The sequence below is a fragment of the Peromyscus californicus genome, unplaced genomic scaffold (genome assembly GCF_007827085.1).
Source record: "Peromyscus californicus insignis strain IS unplaced genomic scaffold, ASM782708v3 Scaffold_12__1_contigs__length_115047231, whole genome shotgun sequence".
Classification (NCBI taxonomy): domain Eukaryota; kingdom Metazoa; phylum Chordata; class Mammalia; order Rodentia; family Cricetidae; genus Peromyscus; species Peromyscus californicus.
This window is the reverse complement of record NW_026294413.1, coordinates 72,321,588-72,341,871: the sequence shown is the minus strand read 5'-3', so window position 1 is coordinate 72,341,871 and position 20,284 is coordinate 72,321,588. Positions and strand designations below refer to the sequence as shown.

The window sequence follows — 20,284 nt, the reverse complement described above, 5'->3', positions numbered from 1 at the left end:
TACTTCTCTACAAACTTTCTCGTGCTGTAACTATCCTGTGAAAGGGGACAGCACCACAGGACTGCACAAAACACCAAATTTCTGGGTTCTTAGAGCTCCCCAGAGAACCTCCCAGAGTCCCCCAGGGTCTCTGTAGCATCAGTGGCTTGTATTCCTCGTGGTGGTCCTCGGGACATCTGCCAGTCTGGTTTCTGCGCAGAACCCCACACTGGTTCCCTGCTTGGAGGCTGGGGTCACTTCTTTGGGTTCTGCAAGCAGGGCCCAGCGGGGAGGGGCATCCTTGGAGAAATGGGGTGCGGTCGGTCCCAGCCGCCGAGGCTGGAACGCCCGCCCTCCGCTCCTCTGCACCCCGCCCCAATCTGTCTGCGTGGCCAGGCAACGCCGACCTCACCCATATCCCGGACGAGATTCCGAAGGAAATTTCGTTTCTACTCTTCGGCATCCCACTAGGAAAACAACAAGGGTGAGAAACAGAGCCGCCGCCTCCAGTTGCGCGCCAGGTGGGTCTCTCCTCCTGCTCCGCCACAGTTTGGAAGTCCCTTCCAACCGAGGGCGGTTGTGGGGCTCCTGGGAGACGACGTCTCGAGTCTGATTGCGGAGCTGAGTGAGGTGTGGCTGGGATCAACTCTTGCCAGAGTTGGCGATACCCTTTCCAGAGTTCCCTTTCCACAGCTTGGCAGAGTCCAGCGTGGATGGCCATTGTCTAGAGCCCAGGCTCGGAGGGGACCATAAAGTCTGCGAAGGGAGGAGTTCCTGGAACCCCGCCCGCGTTTGCTCAGATAAGGAAGAGCTGAGGGTTCCTAGGTTGGTATCAGATTTGTGAAAAAGTCCTGGGAAGGTTGTTTGTGCACGCGTAACTTTTAACGGGTGTTTTCGTTTTCTATTTCCTGTCTCCCGCCCTTAACTCACCCTTAAGTGTGTTGTGAAATTTTGGGAGACAAGCGTCAACAACCTCCTCCATGCCTTCTTAGTGGGCGGTTGGGATTCTCTTGCTCTGAGACAGCACACCAAACCGTGGCAGTGCAAATGATGGAACTTGTTTGTTCAGGAAGAACAGTAGGAACCATGGCCTTATACTGGGACATCTCCAGGGGGCCAGGATCTTCCCTCTGTGACGGCAGTAATCTTTACAGTTAGTTCACACATGCGATCGCTGAAAACCTCAGTAGTGTATCTATCCAAACAGCCCCTGGCCCACTCCCGAGAGCAGCCTCAGCTATTCAAAGAGCAGGGGCACCACTCAGCGCTGAGCCGGTTTGCTAGTCACAGCGGCTTTAATGCAAGAAACTCTTCGCTGATAAAAGGGGAAGTCAACTGTTTGGGAGATTTATGGAAATAATCAGTGTTGGTTTCCTTTAAATAGTTTTCAGTACTACTTTAAAAATTAGTTTTGATTTCTCTAGAAATCATTCCAATGGGATATAAAAGTCGTGTCGTGCATTAGGAAGCTTATGGTCACAGGAATGTCAAATGTTCCTCGGTCAATTAATGTTCCTTTCTTTGTTCTTCAATTTCCTCACCTGTAAAATGAAGGTCGAGAGATTGTCACAGGCTGCCCCCCCTGTTCTCATCTTGATTTCATGGAGTGGTGGGATATCAGTAACACAGTTCGGATAATGTGGAGTCGGTCGAACTGTGGTCTAGCAGGAGGTGTTTAGAAAAAGTGGACGAGCTATGGCCAGGGTCAGAGACCAGGTCCGAAAGAGTCATCAGTGAAGCAGCAGTGCCTCAGCTTCGTAGGGATGCAGAGCTCTGCATGAGGCTCTCTCATCCTTGTTCTCTCTGCATCCCGTGGACCGTCTGTGGAGCTGTCCGCTGGAAGCATTATTGCAGCCTCCAATTACGGATTACAAAGTGTACTGATGAAGGCTGGAGAAACATCGCTTGAGATTTTCCGTTGTATCTATGTTTGAGCAGAGAACAATCTCCATAAACAGTTATTCTGAGAATAACTGGAAGCCAGGACTAGGCCAAAGCCCAGTATGCTGGGAAGTGAATGTTGAATTTGTGTCTTGTTTGGAGATTCAGGGAAGTTGTGAGGACTTTGTTCATGTTCTCCCTCAACCACTTGTGTCCCGACTTCCTCAAGCTCTAGTCCTGTGAGCTTTTCTCTTTCAGCTGCTACTTCTGCCACTGATTAAGTGTTAAGTTAGCATTGTAAAGGAATTTACACAGTTCACCCATGCCTTCCACACTTGGTTCTACAGTGAGTGCTAAGGACAGAATCAAACATACACTCTATATAAAGGGGAAAATGACCCAACACTAGAATTCTTGGAAGGAGAATTTCATGCCTCATGTGTCCATGGATGCTACTGGCTTGGAGAAGGAACAGACAAAAATTCCAGGAAAGGGGAATGCTTTTGGGAGGTTAAAACTTAGGAACCTGTCCTGGAACTAGCTCTATACACCAACCTGGCCTCACTCACAGAGATCCATCTGCCTCTGCCTTCTGAGTTCTGGGATTAAAGGCTTGCACAACCCCTGTCTGGTTGGTTAAAACATTGTCTTTTTAAATGAAGACTTTTTAAAATTGCCATTTGTTACATATAAATTAAAATTACCGACAAAGATATAATATTCAGGCCCAGGGATGTTGCTCAGTGGTAGTCTACATAGCATGTGTGAGGCCCTGGGTTTGAGCCGTAGCGAGACACACACACACACACACACACACACACACACACACACACACACACTGTTCATCATTCATAGACTATAATTCTTTGAGTCTTAATAAAATACAAAACTTTTAAAAAATACCCATTTCTGTTTCAATATGTGCCAACTTGGAAGAAAAAAAAGAAGTCCTGGCTTTTCTCGTCAGGGAGTTGAGCAGGTTCTAAACCCTCTGAGTGCCAGGTGAAGGGCCAGTGACTTCAGAGAGGGGCTTGACTCCTGTGAGTCTTTGACTGCTCCGCCGCACTCTTACGTAGCCCTAAAAAAAAAAGAGGCTGCTCTGTTTGGGCAAGGTGCTGTGTGAGATGAGTAGATTTTGTGTCTGTGTGTGCTGTGGGTTAGGGTGAATTGTCTACCTTGTCGCTGTTTACCAGAAAAGGGCCTCACTGGCTAGAGGAGTTGGCTGACACTTCCCCTGGCGACTGATGAGGCCATCGGGTTTTGCAATGAACTTGGCTGTTCCCTTCTAACAAATGGGTGATTGATGACTCTGGAACTCGGCTCTTCCACATCTGTTTAAAAAGTGATGTGGAGCCGGGCGGTGGTGGCGCACGCCTTTAATCCCAGCACTCGGGAGGCAGAGCCAGGCGGATCTCTGTGAGTTCAAGGCCAGCCTGGGCTACCAAGTGAGTTCCAGGAAAGGCGCAAAGCTACACAGAGAAACCCTGTCTCGAAAAACAAAAAAAAACAAACAAACAAAAAAAAAAAGTGATGTGGGATTCATTTAAAGTAGGCCCCACCACACACAGTGTGTCTGCACACCGAGCATTTCTGTGCCCAGTTGGATACCAGCAGAGGTCTTACTCACCCTGAAGGTCCTCAGTGCTCTTGCCTCTCTGTACTTCAGAAACACTTTACATTTGTGCATTCGGCAGAACAAAGTTTGCATTGGTCACGTGGGCAGGAAAGTGTGCTTGTGGTCAGAAGTGCGCTTGTGCCTTCCTTTCCAGAGACTCGAGGACCCTCAAGTCACCAATGCAGAGGGAAGGCAGGCCACAACAGCTTGCTGAGTCTTCTAATCCCAACCCCAGCCTCATTCCCTTGCAGCTCACAGTTGGGTTAGGAGTGCAGGGGGAAGGGAAAGGGATGAGGACAAAGCAGAACTCCAAGCAGGGCTGTGCCTCAACAAAGCTGAAGTGTGGAGGCTTGTCCTTTCTAGGTCCCCAAGCTCAGGGGTCAAGCTGCAGGGCCTTTCCACTGAAAGTGTCTCCCTCAGGATGTGCACATTCTGGGCAGCTTCTCTTTGTTCGTTTGTTTGATTGGTTGTTTGAGGCAGGGTCTCTCTGTGTTGCCCTGGCTGTCCTAGAACTCGCTCTCTAGACCAGGCTTACAGAGAGCCACCTGCCTCTGCCTCCCCAGTGCTGGGATTAAAGGGGTGCGCTTTTTTTAAAGAGACTAGACTCCTAGAGGTTTTACACTGTGGTCGGGCTATTTTACACAATAGCTCATTGGCAAAGGCAAATGAGCCAACTTCAGCAACATTTGCGGGAAGAGCAGAGCACTCCCGGATCTATTGCAACACCCAGATGGCCTCATCAGTCCCCAGGGGACTATCAGCCAACTTCTCTAGCCATGTTGCTCTCCTTAGCGATCAAGCTTTATTTAATAACTGCTCCCAAATCTTGCATCTCTGAACCTTTAAAGAGAAGCCCAGAGAGTTTGCATGGTTAGAGGTTCTAGGTCAGTTGATGAGGACTTAGGTGTCAATCACTAAGAATACAGACATGGGTAAGCAAATATTCTTCTCTGGAAAGGTTCCACCTAATGGAGAGACAATGAGATTAGCTAACTCCCAAAGGAAAGTTGACAGCCTGTTTCCTCAGTGACACCAACCTGAAGTGAAACCAGATCCATCCCACCCACACTGTGGGAACTCTAGGTAAGAGCAGTCTTCTCCAAGTGTGCCCTGTCTAGGTGTGAACATGCCTCCAAGTCAGCGCCCTAGGGCTACCTGTTTGCATCTTTCCTGCCCCAGCTTCTGAGGGAGTTCTGTTCCTGCTACACAGAGGAACAGCCCTGCTGAGGGAGTCTGCAGATGCTGACAAGCTGTCTTCTTCCTCCTGCTAGAACAAGTCAGTCAACAGATGCCCTTGTTCCTGTGCCCAGACTCAACATCCCCTCATCTGTGTCCCTCGTCTCTGCCTCTATCCCCTCATATCAACCTGTGGGAGGGGGGTTTCTACTTTTGCTTTTTTTTTTTTTTTTTTTTTTTAGATTAGTGCAGCTTAAACTACACACAAATATTTACACAGAATGATGGAGCAAAACCTAGAAATTGACAAAGAGCTAAAGTATTGCAATCTTGCCCTCCATACAAGATAAATGTGTAACAATTCTTTCAATTTTATATACTTATTTATTTCCTGTATGTGGGTATTTTGTCTGCATGTATGTCTGTGTACCAGGCATATGCAATGCCCGGGGAAGCCAGAAGAAGGCATCATTATAGATGGTTGTGAGCTGCCATGTCGGTGCAGAGAATTGAGTCTGCCAAGAGCAGCCTGTGCCCCAACCACTGGGCCATCTGGCCAGCCCTGAAGATTAATATGTAACAATTCTAGTGAACTTCCATACTACCACCCTGCGTGCTTTTTGTGTTAGAAGTCTGACCCTGTGGTATATACACTGTTTACTCTCGGTGTTTCCTCGTCAGCAGAGCAAAGGTACACAATACCTTCTTTACATAGTTTCGGTGATGGTTAGATGTAGACAACTGGTTTTGTAACTGTGCTTTAAAGAACAGAAGGCTGGTAGTAGGCTTTGTTTCCTGCGGGTGGATAGAAGGAAGAGGAGTCCAGGAAACTGTAAAGGTATTTCTGAGGCTTCAAGAGGCGGGAGCACAGCTGCCTCTCTCCTTCCTCTAGACTTCTTCCAAAGTAGTTCTTGAAGTTGACCTTAAGATCAGAGATAATGTTTTTGCATCTACCGTATGGCATATGAAGAGTGGAACCTCAGTCCTACTGTGAGCAAGGGTAAGGACCATGCACATTAGGAAAGAGCTTTGGAACAAAGGCCGCGCCCAGCAAACATCATCTCTGAGAAAACATCTGATCCACTAGGTGGTCAATATTTGGCCCGGGCATGCCCAGGGAAAAGGTGAATGACTCCTTGTTTGTCCACTATTGGTGTCCATGGTTTACATCTCTCTGACAAAGTATATCCTTAGAAATCCTCTCCCCCACCCCCTCTCATGAGCCCTCTATATAACCAGACTGAGAGGAGCCTCTAGCTTCACCCTGCTGGACCTGGTCTCCAGGAGCAAACAGCTAGACTCCTCTCCAGTTGGAGGAAAGCTGGCCAACTTCGGTAAGGCTCTTCCTCCTGGGTACTCGACTACTCTATTTCTTTCTGCCTGTGCTCCTTCTAGCCATCCATCTATTTTAATGAAACCAATCCTCCCTCCTTAGGACTTCCGGACCCAAGCTCAGGCATTAAAAGGAAAATGAGTCAGAGCCTAATTAAAATGAAAGCAGGTTTCCATGGGGATAGTTTGTATCTGGGTGAAGATAAGTGAATAGAATTGAGAGCAGGTGACAGAGGTGTAGGAGGGATTCCTCAGCTGTGATAAAAATCTTCCAAGGCTTGGGAAACCCTTTGCCCAAGGGCGTCTGAACTGTCCCGTTCCCTCCATAACAAGCCTGTGGCTTGGCAGGAATAGAAAGAGAAACCCCGAACCAGGAAGTATGCTTCCAGCCCTGTGTCCTACTCATTTATTTCCTTTACAAAAATTAAGGATGCTCTTTAAAAACAAAGTGGAATGTGTCCCAAGATCCAAACATGGGAGGTTGGGGGTGGGAAGGAAGACTAGGCATCTGGTGTTAGGGCTTCCCTCTGGGAGTGTTGCTGGAGATCCACAAGTCAGTGAGGGTGCAGCTAGGGAAGGTTGTCACCGGACTGTCAACGCTGCTGCAGCTCTTGGGTACAAAGCGCTGCCAATGGGGAGAAAAAGAGAACATGGGTTCTTGTGAGGACTGCGAGAGTAGTTTAAGAACGGATAGAATGAGTCTAGAGAAGAGTGGGAATGGGCTCTACTGTCAGAAATCTGAATGACCGTCACGTGCTGTGTATGGGACTAAGGTTCAGCACCTTTGGCCCTGGCAGATTTACACCTGCACCCCACATAATCTAGCCGTCACTTGTTTTCTCACCGTTATACTTCACCTGGCTTTGGGGAAATTTAAATGCGAGACAGTTGCAAGAGCAGACAGTAGACATTGGTGGTGCTGGGGTGCTGCTGGGATTCGGTTTCTGGATGTTTTAGAGAAATGAAGTTATAATAAGCCCAAGAACTGCGTTAGGTGAGTTGGTAAAAATTAATGGGCAATTTCTGCGAATTGGAAACAAGTAACCCCTTTACCTGGCCACATAGACCTGAGTGCTTTCAAAGTCTAAAAAGCAAGGGTCTTTTTAGGAGACCAAGCCCCCGTGTAGTGTTAGTCTACTGATATTTGGGCTTGGCTTACACAGACAACCTTCACGGAAGATGTGTTTCCGCCAACTGGGCCAAGGTTGTGTCATCACCTCTTCCTTCCAGTGGGTGCCTTGTGCCATCAACTAACTTTAAATGAATTTGTTCCATAATTCCAACGCTGCTGAATCGTGATAAAGGATCTGTAACCCTAGTGAGAACCATAGACCCCCCCAGACTTTCAAAGCTAGAACCCCTCATGTTTATGTTTATTAAAGCATAGGCCTGGAGAGGAAAAGGAAGTTGATCACCAGGGGGTATTGAGAGTCTGCTGTGAAGCCAGCACTATGATTCAAGGTAAAGAATACAAATACCACTCAATTGTAGATTATACAGCATCAGGTGATATGGACGGGTAAATGGTTGTTTGCCCAAGTTCACATGAGTAATGGTGTGCTTGGAAACAGAGGCCATGAAATCTGATAGCCGGTAAGTATCTGCTTTGTGATCTCCTTAGCGCTTGGATCCTCCACGTTATGGCTTTTGCTTTGGTGTCCTAACTACCTAAAGCCTGGCAAGTTTGCTTGCCAGTTCACACTCCCCACAACCTGTACTCCTTTCTACAAGGTTTTAAGTACAGGTTGGTGCCTCCACAAGGGCCAACTGTGCTAGCCACTGCTGCCACCTGCTGATTCTTTCAGGTATTACCAGCTCTTGTTATTTTGTGTGTTTAGGTTGGCCTGGAGTTCACTAGGTAGTCAGGCTAGCCCCAGACTTGCATCAGCCCTCCTTGCCTGTTTTATGATTGCACGCATGCATACACTCTTCCTAATTTCTGAAGAGAAATCACACCCAGGAAAGATAACCCCAAGACAAACGTGAAGAGCTCAGCAAGCGGGAGCCCCACAGCTGGGTTTTGCACAGCCAAGTGGCTCTTTTAGAGCAGCCGCTGCACGTGAATGCTGGATATTCTTCAGGGTGGCTGTCCCTTCTACACTCAGGCACCATCTTTTCTCAATAAACAACAAAACACACTCGAGTTTGATTTTATTACAGATTATTATATGTATGCTAAGGGAAGCTTCTTATTTCAGTACTGTGCAATCACAAGAAGTTGGTCTTCTTTAGCCATATACCGAGATTGTCTACAGTTATCATGAAACAGACAGGGTGGGTTAGCGTCAGATGCTAATTAGGAAGACAGCTCATTTCCTTCTCCATCACCTGTCTCCCACATGCTAAGTAGGGCCTTAGAGCCCCTGGCCTCCGAGATTCCTGCTATCCTTCCTGACCCTGCACTGAGGAGCAGACTACATACAGGCTGAGTGCCTTATTCACACACACACACACACACACACACACACACACACACACACACACACACACACACACACGGTTAAAGTAAAACTGTTCAGACTAACAAGCAAGAGAAACACAAAATAAAATTAATGATTAACTTAATGCAGCTGAAATGCACGTTTAAGGAAATGAAAAAAAAAAAAACTTTTACCTAGGGCTGATCTTCCCTTTCAGTAACATATTTCTTCAGGCTGAAAGATGCAACATTCTTTGCATTTATTTACAGACAAGGTCTCATGTATCCCAAGCTGCCCTTGAGTTGGCTATAGAACCAAAGATGACCTTGAACTTCCAATTCTCTTGCTTCCATCTCCCCTGAGCTACATTAACTGGGCCTGGTAGTTCTTAATCAAGAGTTTGAGGCCAGCCTGGGCTACAGAGCAAGACCCTGTATCCAAAACAATATCCAAAACTTAAAAGTTGATTGTTGTTGCTGTTGCTGTTGTGGTTGAATGTGGGGCCATTTGTATATTGGGGTATAGGCCTATATGGGTTTTGTAGTGAGGCGCACATTTGAATAGATGTTCCTCAGAAGCCGTCTACCATGTTTTCTAGGACCCGAAACTCACCAGTTACTGGGCTGGGTAGTAGGGGATCCTTATGTTTCCCCTTCACAGCATGTCCTCAAGCCCAGCTTTTTACTTACTGAACTACTTTCTCCTTATAGAGCTTAAAAAATTTATTGTTATTATTATAATAATAATTATTATTATTAATATTTTAAGTGTATGTATGCGTGTCTGTGGACAGGTACATGTATGTGTATGTGCCCACACAGGCCAGAAGCATTAGATCCTCTGGAGCTGGAGTTACAGGTAGATGTGAGCTGCTGCTCAGTGTGAGTGTTGGGACCCGAACTCAGGTCCTCTGCAAGAGCAGTATGTGCTCTTAACTGCCAAGCCATCTCCTCAGTCCCACTATGAGGAGGGCTGTTAGGTCTTGGGGTGATTTTTACATTTTTCTCCAAAGACCTAAGGGTATTATCAGACACTGCTTATCACAGACAACCTAATGCCCCTTGAGTCTGAACTCCAAATTTCATGAGAAATAACATCTTTTAAAAGCCCACAAGGGGGTCTAGCTCCAGCTGAGGTGCCTTTGGCTCTAAGGTGTGTGGTCTGTGATGGATGCATGTGGTGCCAGGTGAGCTGAGAGCTCTTGAGAGATGAAGGCAGGGGTCTTTGCTCTGTCCTTTCCAGAGAGATCTTATAGCATATTGTAAGTCCTTTGGCTTCATGAAGAGGTCTCAGTTTCATTTTGTCATGGTTTGTTTTACCACACTGGAAGATCTTGTGCCCGTGTTAACCACATTACAAACCTAGGGGAGACTAGAAACTGTTCTCCCGAGTCGTCCAAAGGGCTTCTGCAGAGACACACTGAAGAACAAGCCTGATTCCCCCTTTCCTCCGTAAGCATCTCTTCCAGGCCCACTGGTCCATTCTTCCTATGCACTGAATGGTAACTCTGCCCTCTGGGAGAAGTAGACCTGACCCCTTCACACCAAGGTGACTTGCTCTCAACAGTTTTCCTCATTGGTGAGGAACTGAGTGACCTGAGTGCCTGGAACCCCATCTCTGTAGCCTTGGGGGATTGGCTGCCCCTGTGGTCATGGTTCCCAGATGTCATTCCTCATGGCTCTCAGCTCCTATCTCACCTCAGGAGGCCCCATTGCTTCCCCTGGATGCCACATTTCTGTTTTGTTCTTCTCTTTCTTCCCCAAACGGAGTCTTCTATGTTGCCCAAGCCTGTGTGGAACTCCAGGGCTTGAGCAATCCTCCTAAATCAGTTTCCTAAGTAGCTGGGACTTACAGACACACACCACTGCCCCTGTCCTTGGTATATCTTAAAGGTCTTTGTGTCCCAGGATCTAGCACAGTTCCTGGGCCCAACAAGGAGTTGAGTAATGTTCGTTATCAAGTTAAGTAATAAGTGACTAAGAATATAACTAGTTTTTAACTATGTTATGGCCGATGTGATCCTGAAAGATAGAGGAAGATGACTGGGTCATGCAGTCCATTAGGAAGGCCCAAGCAGAGGATGAATTAGATGACTGAGGTCAACTGACTTATAATGTCCTATCAGAGGGGAAAGTCCCCACCCTTCTAGCCTAAGTTAGAATGTGGTTCCAAGGCCCTACCATTCCTACTATTTTGTTTTTTGGCAGGAATCTCTATTGGAAGAGATGACCATGAGACTGGGCCCCTTGTTGTTGGTCCTTGTGCTGGGTCTGGTTTTGACCCCACCAACTCTGGCTCAGAATGATGACGCCAGGTATATCAAATTCCTGACTCAGCACTATGATGCCAATCCGAAGGGCCGGGACGACAGATACTGTAATCGTATGATGGTGGATCGAAAGCTGACCTCTCCCTGCAAAGATCGCAACACCTTTATTCATGACAACAAGAAAAGCATCAGGGCCATCTGTGGAGAAGGCGGAAATCCTTACAACAATAACTTAAGAATAAGCATCTCTAAATTCCAGGTCACCACTTGCAAGCATTCAGGAGGGTCTCCCTTGCCTCCGTGCCGGTACCGAGCCTCCAAGGATTTCAGACGCATTGTTATTGCCTGTGAAAACGGCTTTCCTGTCCACTTTGACGAGTCTATTATCAGTCCAAAGCAAGCAGGCCCCTCGCCCAGAGATGGTTCTGCTTCCTTTAATCCCCTCTTAACCCACAACAGTGATGGCAACCTTCACTGTCAGTGGCCAGAAAAGGAAGTATCTGAAACTTCTGTCTCCTGATTTATGATGCACATAAATAAAGATGTCTCTAAAGCCATTAACAATCCGTCTGGAAGAATCACTAGTTCCTAGATAATTTAGCTTTTCATATGTTTTCTACTCAGCTGCTCCCTGGGATGAGAGGCAGGAGCAGAGATGTTCTTCCTTACCTGCTAATCAATGGTAGACTTCATCTTCCTGTGGTGGTGAGGATGATAATTGATTTACAGATGGGACAGATGGGGATTTTCGAAAGAGTCAAGTAATAGGTCACCAAAGAAGCCTTTAGGGAAAGGGTTCCGACTAAGAGCCGACACACCAAAGATATCCTCCCCACCCACTCCTCCTTTCCCTTACATGCACAGCACACAAACCAGCATGAGACTGTGAGCACTGAGGGGCAGACACAACATCATGCTGCCCATCCTCAGCAACTTAATGAGTTCCATTTATTTTTTTAGGGACCTCAACTCTGGCCAAACCAGATTCATGGTTTCACACACAGAAAAGAATTTCAAGACTAGTCTGTGTGAAGCAGAGTTGGGGATTTTTACCAATGATAACCATCTTAACATAGGCTATCAACATAAAGGTTGTGAGAGAGGCACTCAGAAAGTGCGACATACCCAAATGTGGGTGTGGGCTTCCCAACTGAGAGTCTTGGATTAGTCATATGTACAAGTCGGGTGCCTCTCAAGTCACTTCGTAAAAGGCTGCTAGGACATCTGCCCTTTTCTCTTTAAAATGACTTATTTTATTTTATGCATATTTTCTTTTATTATATGTGTTTTTGCCTGCATGTATGTATGTGCACCACATGTGTGCCTGGTGCCCAGGGAGGTCAGAAGAGTTGCTGGATCCCTTGGAGCTGAAGTTATTGATGGTCATGATGAGTGCTGGGATCCCAACCCAGGTCCTCTGCAAGAACAGCAAGTTCTTAACTGCTGAGCCAGCCACCTCAAGCCCCCTTTCTCTATCTTTTGATAAGTGGGGTCATAAGGTGACTCAGGAGATGCCTTGGGTGGAATTACCATCTGCAAAGGTAGAATCAGAAACCACCAGGGGCACACCCCGGTTTAGCACATGTTCTTTCCTTGGAAATAAGGTTTGCTCTTGGGTTCTTGGAAAGTGTGAGTTCACAGCTGGCAAGGGAGGTAGGCCTTAAGCAGTGGTGACTTGTGATGAAATACTTGCTTTCCAGACTGCAGAGTAGGGACTCCTTTCCATTCTTATAGCCCCTCTAGTTTTCCTTTTTATCCATTGAGTGTCTGCCTCTTGTCTTAAGGAATGGCTTTATTGTTGATTTTAAGGGAATACTCCAAACATATTGCTTTGTCACAGTTAATTTATTTAAAGTTTAAAAACTTGGCTACTTTTTATACTTTTTATTATTAATCTTTTACTTTATTGAGTGATGCTGGACAACTGTGGGGTCCTGAGGAAGTTATAGAAAGATTCCAAGCTTATTTTGCATTCTTCAGCCAGATTTGTCTTCAAGTGTGAAATGTCTCCTGTGGGATGCCGTTGGTACACTGGCCCGCCCACAGTTTCCGTAGGTGGTGTCTTGCTAGGGAAGACTTATGAACACATACCTAGATGTTGTATTTAGAAAACAGTTGCTAATAAATTAAAACTACCAGTTGGGCTGTCCTGTGGATATCTGAATATCAGGGCTGCAGTTTTATCTAACATGTCTCCTATTGCTATCTTTGCCCTAAACTGGGCCCAAAGTCCTACTTTTCCATTTCTCAAACTGTGGGCCAGTACTTGAGTGAGCCCAGCCTTTCTGACAATATTCGAATTTGGGAAGTCAGCTGCTGATGCTCAGCCCAGGAATCACCACCATCTCTTCAGAAAACAAGAAGAAGTTTTCCAATGTCTCTCATTAGAAAAGTTACCTTGAAAAATAAATATTCAATAGGCCAGTGAGGTCATTCAGTGAGGAAAGGTGCTTGCCACCGAGACGGATGACCCAAGTTTGGTTCAGGGACTCACATGGTAGAAGGAGACATCCTATTCCTGCAACAAACAAACAACAATAACAATAACAATAAAAATCACATGCCTGCATGGGTCTTTCTCACCCATTGGTGGAGAAGCAGTCGAAAACAGTCTTGGTGTTTTTGTACTGAGTCTCTTGCTCTATCATAATACAAACCTATTTAGAGTGAAATGTCAACTTACAGGGAAGGCATTGTGTCTCAATAAGCCATCTGAGAAACAGAAGACAGAATCATAGGTGATTGCTGGCTGTGCAAGGAACAGACAAGAAACACTCTCAAATTTCACAGAATGGTGACCATGTGAGGGAGAAAATTTCATGCAACTGGAGAGGAAATTCTCCCGGGAGACACAACACTAATAACTAGACCTCCGATTTTTTGAGAGTGTGATTAACTCTTTAAAATAAAGAGAGTCAATAATACTGAGCATAACACACTGTAGTCAGTTGTTATTTTCTCCTAAGTGAAGAAAGTAGAGGAAGAAAAAAGAAAAAAAGGGAAGACAGTTGGTTCTGAAGACCAAGCTGGCATTCCTTTTTCTGCTCTGCAAGAGTCGATCTCTGGCCCATCTCACACATGGCTTCCTTCTTCTCTGTTCTTCCTATGCTCTTCCTATTACTATGTAGTAAGTCTGCCTTCTGGAAGAAGTAGACCTGCCCCTCCATCCCAAAGTGACCCTGCTTTCAACTCCTTTCCTCATAGATACGTGCTCAAGGATAATGGGAATGCCCTAAGTGATCTCACTTCCTCCTTGGGGACTAAGCCTTGGACATGGGCCTTTGAGGGACTTTGAAACTCTGAACTGTGTAGCAGCTAGCACAGGAGACTCATGGTGTCCAAAGAAGTTCTTTTTTTTTTTTTTTTTAAAGATTTAGCTATTTATTATAAGCGCCGGAGATGGTTGAGAGCCATCATGTGGTTGCTGGGAGTTGAACTCAGGACCTCTGGAAGAACAGTCAGTGCTGTTAACCACTGAGCCATCTCTCCAGCTTGGCCCAAAGAAGTTCTTATTGAGAATCTTTGACACAGCGGGAGAGCCTTTGGGGAGAGTCCTGGTTAAAACTATACTAAATACGAAAGCCTCTCTCTTTCCTGTAGCCAAAGCTCGCCTGGACTTCTGCTATTCCTGCCTTTACCTCCTAAGTGTTGGGATTACAGGTGTGCCCCACCATGCCTGGCAGCGTGTGCTGCTGGCAATAGAACCCAGGGCTCCATGCATGCTAGGCAAGCACTCTACTGACCATCACAGCTTTATCTCTAGCTCCTTCATTTTCTCTTATAGTGAGAGCCTTTGAGATGCACCTATACGTGTCCACGTTGGACTACTCTGCTGCGACCCGCGCAGCTGGAGCACGAAATCTGGCGAGGGACACCGAGGTTAAACAGCACTCTAGACACCCAGTCTCAGTTCATCAGGGAAGCTCTCTTTATTCGTACCAACATGGGCTTATATACCCCTCCAACACCAGGGGTCAAGGAATGGTTACTCTGTATCCGGAGGCAAGCCGGACACTGTTTTCCAAACAGGAAAAACCACAGGGGAACTGATCCCCAGCACCCTCCGGAACCCAACTGCACATTTTTACACAAACAACTTAACTGGGACAGGACACAAAAGGGCATTTAAAATTAAGGCAGCAAACTTACTGCTGCCGACACTACTCCCCTAGGATGTCTTAGTGTGTCTTACTTATTCATTTGGTTAGTGTATCTGAAGAGTGTGTTTGCTTTTACATGAATACCTTAGGGTTTCTATTTAGCCAATTATCTAATCCATATTTTTTATTTATTTATTTATTTATTATGTATACAGTATTCTACCTGCATGTATCCCTGCAGGCCAGAAGAGGGCACCAGATCTCATTACAGGTGGTTGTGAGCCACCATGTGGTTGCTGGGAATTGAACTCAGGACCTCTGGAAGAGCAGTCAGTGCTCTTAACCTCTGAGCCATCTCTCCAGCCCCCTAATCCATATTTTAAGTTAAAAAGAAAGCATGAGTAGAGAGAGTAATTAAGACCCAGGTAAAATGAGAGGGGGTGGCAAATAAACACCCCATTCTGCTGAAGCTAAATTGTAAGTACTGTGTGTCCCTGCAGAATCTATGTCCGCGGTCTTGGAGAGACAGTGTTCTGTTCTGATCTCTGCTGCTGTGATGAATCCTTTGCGAACATAAAGTAATGGGGTGCATAAGGGTCTGCTTGACTTACACCTCTAGGTCACACACTCTCACTGAAGGAAGTCAGAGCAGGAATGTAAGTAGGTTGAAGCAGAAACCATGGAGGACTGCTGCTGGCCGGCTGGCTTGCAGACTCATGTCTAGTGGTTTTTTTCCCACAGTCCAGGGGACAGTGTTGCTCACAGTGGGGTGGGCTCCTCTACATCAGTTAACCATCAAGAACCCCATAGGCCAGTCTGACCTGGGAAATCTCTTAAGTGAAACTCCCTTTGCAGGTGACTCTTGGCCAGTGGTTCTCAACCTTCCTAATGCTGTTGCCCTTGAATACAGATCCTCATGTTGTGGTGACACCCCCCCCCCCCCGCAAACATAAAATTATTTCGTTGCTACTTATAATTGTATTTTTGCTATTGTTATGAATAATAACATAAATATCTGATACGCAGGATATCTGATATGCGACCCCCATAGGGGTCATGACCCACAGGTTGAGAGCAGCTGCTCTAGGCTAAGACAAGCTGATAGAACTAAATCAAGCAGCAGCTTTCCCTGCCTCTGTTCCTCTCAGGACCACGTATTTCCCCTCTGCCTGACATGGTGTTAGCAGAATGTACTGTTCCCTCTTTTGGGTCCCCTCGATAAAAAAAAAAAAAAAAAAAAAAAAAAAGCAAACAATAAAAAAAAAAACCTTAGAAACAGACTCAGAAAGAAGCTTGAGAACAATTTTATTGGAGTTTAAAAGAAAAATAATGGATGCAAGCTGTAAAACTTGGCAGCTACCCGAGGAAGCAGATGGAGAAGAGGAAGGAAAAAAGAATACCTTTTGAGTTAGGGTCTAGGAAAGCAGCCATGTCCAGCAGTGGAGTTCAGCAAGCAGCGCAAGGTAGGGGTGGAGGCAGGGGCTTAGAGAAAGAGTAAGAAAGCCCAGGGTTCTGGGAAGGCATGGCTAGAAATTCTGGCCAGTATCTGAAAGAAAGGGGATAGAAAGGACAAAAAAGAAAACATGCTTTCTGAGTAATCCAGACAAGTTAGCAGGCTGCAGGCCAGTGGCCCAGTAGTGGTTGTACTGAGGGATGGACTTCTGGACAGGTTAACTGCACTAGCTCATTAAAGGAATGATCGCCCATCCATCTCCTTAGTGTGGTTTTAGATCATCAGTCTTTCTGAGGGTCCGTTTCCTGGCCAGGTGATTGACAAGTAGAGCTGGATTAACCCTTAAGGAGGAGAAAATAGTAGATTATTTTCTAGTCTTTGGAGTGGAACAGAATATCATGTAACCATCCAGGGGCAGATATTCCACTCTTGACCAGGAAGCCCACAAAGTGCCAAGCTGATGCTCACCTGTCTAGTGTTACCAGGGAAACAGGAGGTAGGGCCCCAAACCAAACATGAGGGAGGGGCCCATCCTCAATGCCCTCAAGGCTACTAATAACTGTGGTAATGCTGTCTCAAATCTGTAGCCGGGGGCACAGAAGTAGGGTATAGACATGGCTGTGAAATTGGGGGGAGTGTTAAAGAGTAATACTTGCATTTGATACTGGTAATTATCACTTATCAAAGCATAGGCTTCAGGTAGGATGAAGTATTCATGACTCACAAGGCATTTCAGTCATGGGCGGGATCTGCCATCCTGGAGCCGCATCTTTGAAGAGAAGTACAGTGGTATCTATGTACTTAAACTGGCTCTGAAGGAGGCAGCTCTTGGACTGTACTTGCACTGTTAAGTCTGCTTGATCTTAAACAACTGTCCCTGTTACTTTGAGGTGTCCACTTCTCTTGCATCAGGGATGATTTTTATCAACGCACCTGGGGGTCAATCTGAGGGCTGACCGCCAGAGGGCAGCATCTGATAGCCATTCCTTAAACCATTCTTGAAGAAAAGTACTGGCCATGTCTTTATGATCCTGTTTTGTTTGTTTAAATAAGGTTGTTACTAATTCTTTGAGAATTTCATACAATGTACTTTGATCATGTTCACTGTCCTCTCCCAGCTCTTCCCAGATCTACCCCCATCATCCCATCCACCCAGCTTCACAGCCTCCTTTTTTATTATTTAAACCATTGAGTCCAATTTGTTCTGCCCAAATACTCTTGGGTGTGGACTATCCTCTGGAGCGATCAACGTACCAGGAGTCACACATCCTTAAAGAAAATGGGTTCTTCCTCTCTAAGCCGATATCGCCTGCCAATGGCTCCTGAGTTAGGGGTGAGACTTCATGCCCACCTCTCCCCCCCAGTCTGGGATTTTGTCTGGCTTGAGTCTGCATAGGTCTTGTGCATGCTGTCTAAACAGCTGTGAGTTCATATGTTCAAGTTCCCTGTTGTGCCCAGAAAACACTGCTTCACTGCAGTTACCCCTTGCCTTTCAATCTCTTCCCTCCCTCCCTCCAAATGATCCCTGAGCTTTGGGAGGAAGGGGGTGTTTGTTTGGTTTGGTTTTTTGAGACAGAGTTTCTCTGTGTAACAGCCCTGGCTGTCCCGGAACTCACTCTGTACACCAGGCTGGCCTCGAATTCACAGAGACAAGTATTTGTTTTTAACAGAGTTGTAAAGAGTTTCCCCCAAACACCCCTCAAACATGTGATTTACTCCACTAACAAAATAGTCACAGGAGAGGAAAGGCTAGACGGAAGTCTGTTCTACCTTATCTTCCTCATTTCCTAGAAACAAGGCATCAAATTGGCATAACTTGTACTTGCTTTGACTCCAGTCTATCTACACCTTTGGGAATGGACATTTCCGGAACAGCAAACACTCCCTAATGATCCTACTAGCTAATGCTCTTGCAAACCTCAAACTCCAGCTCTATGCAGATTTACCTTTCCTTGTATTGCACTCTAGTCACTAAACTAACCACCCAGTCAGTTCTGCCCTGGCTTGCTCTGGTGGCTAGACCACCTGTCATTTAGTAAAGAGAGTGGGTCGTTTTCTCAAGGACGTCCATGTTTCGAAACTATTCGCTCTCAGAGAAAAGGGTGGACAAGGCAGGAACAGGAAAGAGCGAGCACATCCTAAGTGGAAGGAAGGGGGAAGGGAAGAGTCTCCTGAGACTTCACTTGGCCGTTCTCAGAACCTCTCCAGTGCCCAGGCCTTACCCTTTCCTCCTCTTCTTGCTTTCTTCTCAGGCACTTCCTAGGTAGAGATGGCTCTGCAGAGGACCCAGTCTTGGCTTCTGTTCCTGGTGCTGACCCTGCTGGGGTTAGGGCTCGTGCAGCCCTCCTCTGGCCAAGATCGAATGTACCAGAGGTTCCTGAGACAGCACGTCGCCCCCCAGGACACGGGTGGCGATGACAGGTACTGCAACGTGATGATGCAGAGAAGAAAGATGACTGCGCCTCAGTGCAAACGCTTCAACACCTTCATCCACGAAGATATCTGGACCATCCGGGGCCTCTGCAGCACCACCGCTATCCAGTGCAAGAACGGCAATAGGAACTGTCACGAGGGCGTGGTGAAGGTCACCGACTGCAGGGAGACAGGGGGCTCTAGGGCTCCCAACTGTAGATACAGGGCCAGGGCCAGCACCAGGCGGGTGGTCATAGCCTGTGAGGGTGACCCAGAGGTCCCGGTGCACTTTGACAGATAGGTGTCATCCCGCAGCTGCTGCAGCCGGTCACCCACCGGTGGTTGACCTCGGAGTCAGTGAGAGTAGCAATGAGGGATGTATTGAAAGTCCTCAAGCTTTGTTCCCGTTGCCCATGCCTTAGACCCATAGATACCCACTATAACCCATTGTATTAAGTGCAGCACACCCAAGAGAGGAAGAAAACCTCCCCTTACAGCTTGCTTCTCCCAGAGTCTATCCTGAGGCATGTATGCATGACAAGTACTGAGATAGTATTTCCACTACTACACAGTGCCTTTATTTTGTTCACATTGTTTCATTTCAATGCCCTCACCACTGCCCTTGATGCCAATTCTGCTACTGTGTTCAGAAGTGTAGAGTTAAGGGATTTGAAGACCGTGAGAACAGTGGAAGATCTCAGACAAAAATCCGGCTGAACTGGCTACTCACACAGGGCTCTCCCTACTTCACTATACATGTGTCCTGCTATTCCTAAATGTCCTCCTTAGGGAAACCTTTAAGAACTTGGACATGGCATGCTGGCACAATGAAAGATGTGAGTTACTTGGTATTATTATAGCTTGTGGCTAGTAAGGTTTTTAAAATGCTGTGTCAAAAATGTAGTAGATCACCAGTATTTTTTTTACCCCTCCCCTTCACTGAGAGGCTTTCCGCGTGTTCATCATAATAAAGAGCTGTCTGTTGAACCCACTGGGTCCTGGATTTGTGCTCCCTGCTCTTTCAGTTCCTCTCCAGTCTGTGAACACTCCTGCCCCTGAGAGTCCCTATCCATCCGGTCAAAGACAAATACTCATCAGATCCATTACAACAGAGAAACTTTGACTCCTTCACTGTACAGAACGTGATCCCACTCAAGACAAGACCTGGAAAAGAACCTGGGGGCAGCCTTGGCTAAACAGCTCCAGTTCTTCCCATGGCAAATCAGAGTGCTGCGTTATTGGCTTGTTTTTTCTTTCTTTCTTTCTTTCTTTCTTTCTTTCTTTCTTTCTTTCTTTCTTTCTTTCTTTCTTTCTTTTTCTCTTTCTTTTTTTTTCAAGACAGGGTTTCTCTGTGAAACAGTCTTGGCTGTCCTGGAACTCACTTTGGTAGACCAGTTTGGCATCAAACTCACAAAGATCTGCCTGGCTCTGCTTCCTGAGTGCTGGGATTAAAGGCGTGCTCCACCACTGCTCGGCTTTTTTTCTTTTTCTTTCTTTCTTTCTTTTTTTTTGGTTTTTTTGGTTTTGGGGTTTTTCTATTTCTTAAGACAGAGTTTCTCTGTGGAGCTCTGGTTGTCTGAGAATTCACTCTGTAGACCAGGCTGGCCTCAAACTCAGAGATCCACCTGCCTCTTTCTCCTAAGTGCT

The 20,284-nt window shown here is 46.4% G+C and overlaps 2 protein-coding genes across 2 annotated transcripts; both read left to right on the top strand.

Annotated features, from left to right (window-relative positions):
- The first annotated feature begins 385 nt into the window (after positions 1-385).
- On the top strand, positions 386-19,624 carry Rnase4 (ribonuclease A family member 4). Its single transcript, XM_052733360.1, has 2 exons — positions 386-500; positions 18,478-19,624. Exon 2 carries the CDS (start codon positions 18,495-18,497, stop codon positions 18,936-18,938), a length of 444 nt encoding a protein of 147 aa, XP_052589320.1. The 5' UTR covers positions 386-500; positions 18,478-18,494; the 3' UTR covers positions 18,939-19,624.
- Ang (angiogenin) lies at positions 387-11,893 on the top strand. Its single transcript, XM_052733358.1, has 2 exons — positions 387-500; positions 10,611-11,893. Exon 2 carries the CDS (start codon positions 10,629-10,631, stop codon positions 11,190-11,192), a length of 564 nt encoding a protein of 187 aa, XP_052589318.1. The 5' UTR covers positions 387-500; positions 10,611-10,628; the 3' UTR covers positions 11,193-11,893.
- Positions 19,625-20,284: the final 660 nt, after the last annotated feature.

What these genes read in the sequence shown, in the direction of transcription:
- Rnase4 (XM_052733360.1), top strand. Translation starts at nt 18,495, where the DNA reads ATGGCTCTGCAGAGGACCCAGTCTTGGCTTCTGTTCCTGGTGCTGACC.
- Ang (XM_052733358.1), top strand. Translation starts at nt 10,629, where the DNA reads ATGACCATGAGACTGGGCCCCTTGTTGTTGGTCCTTGTGCTGGGTCTG.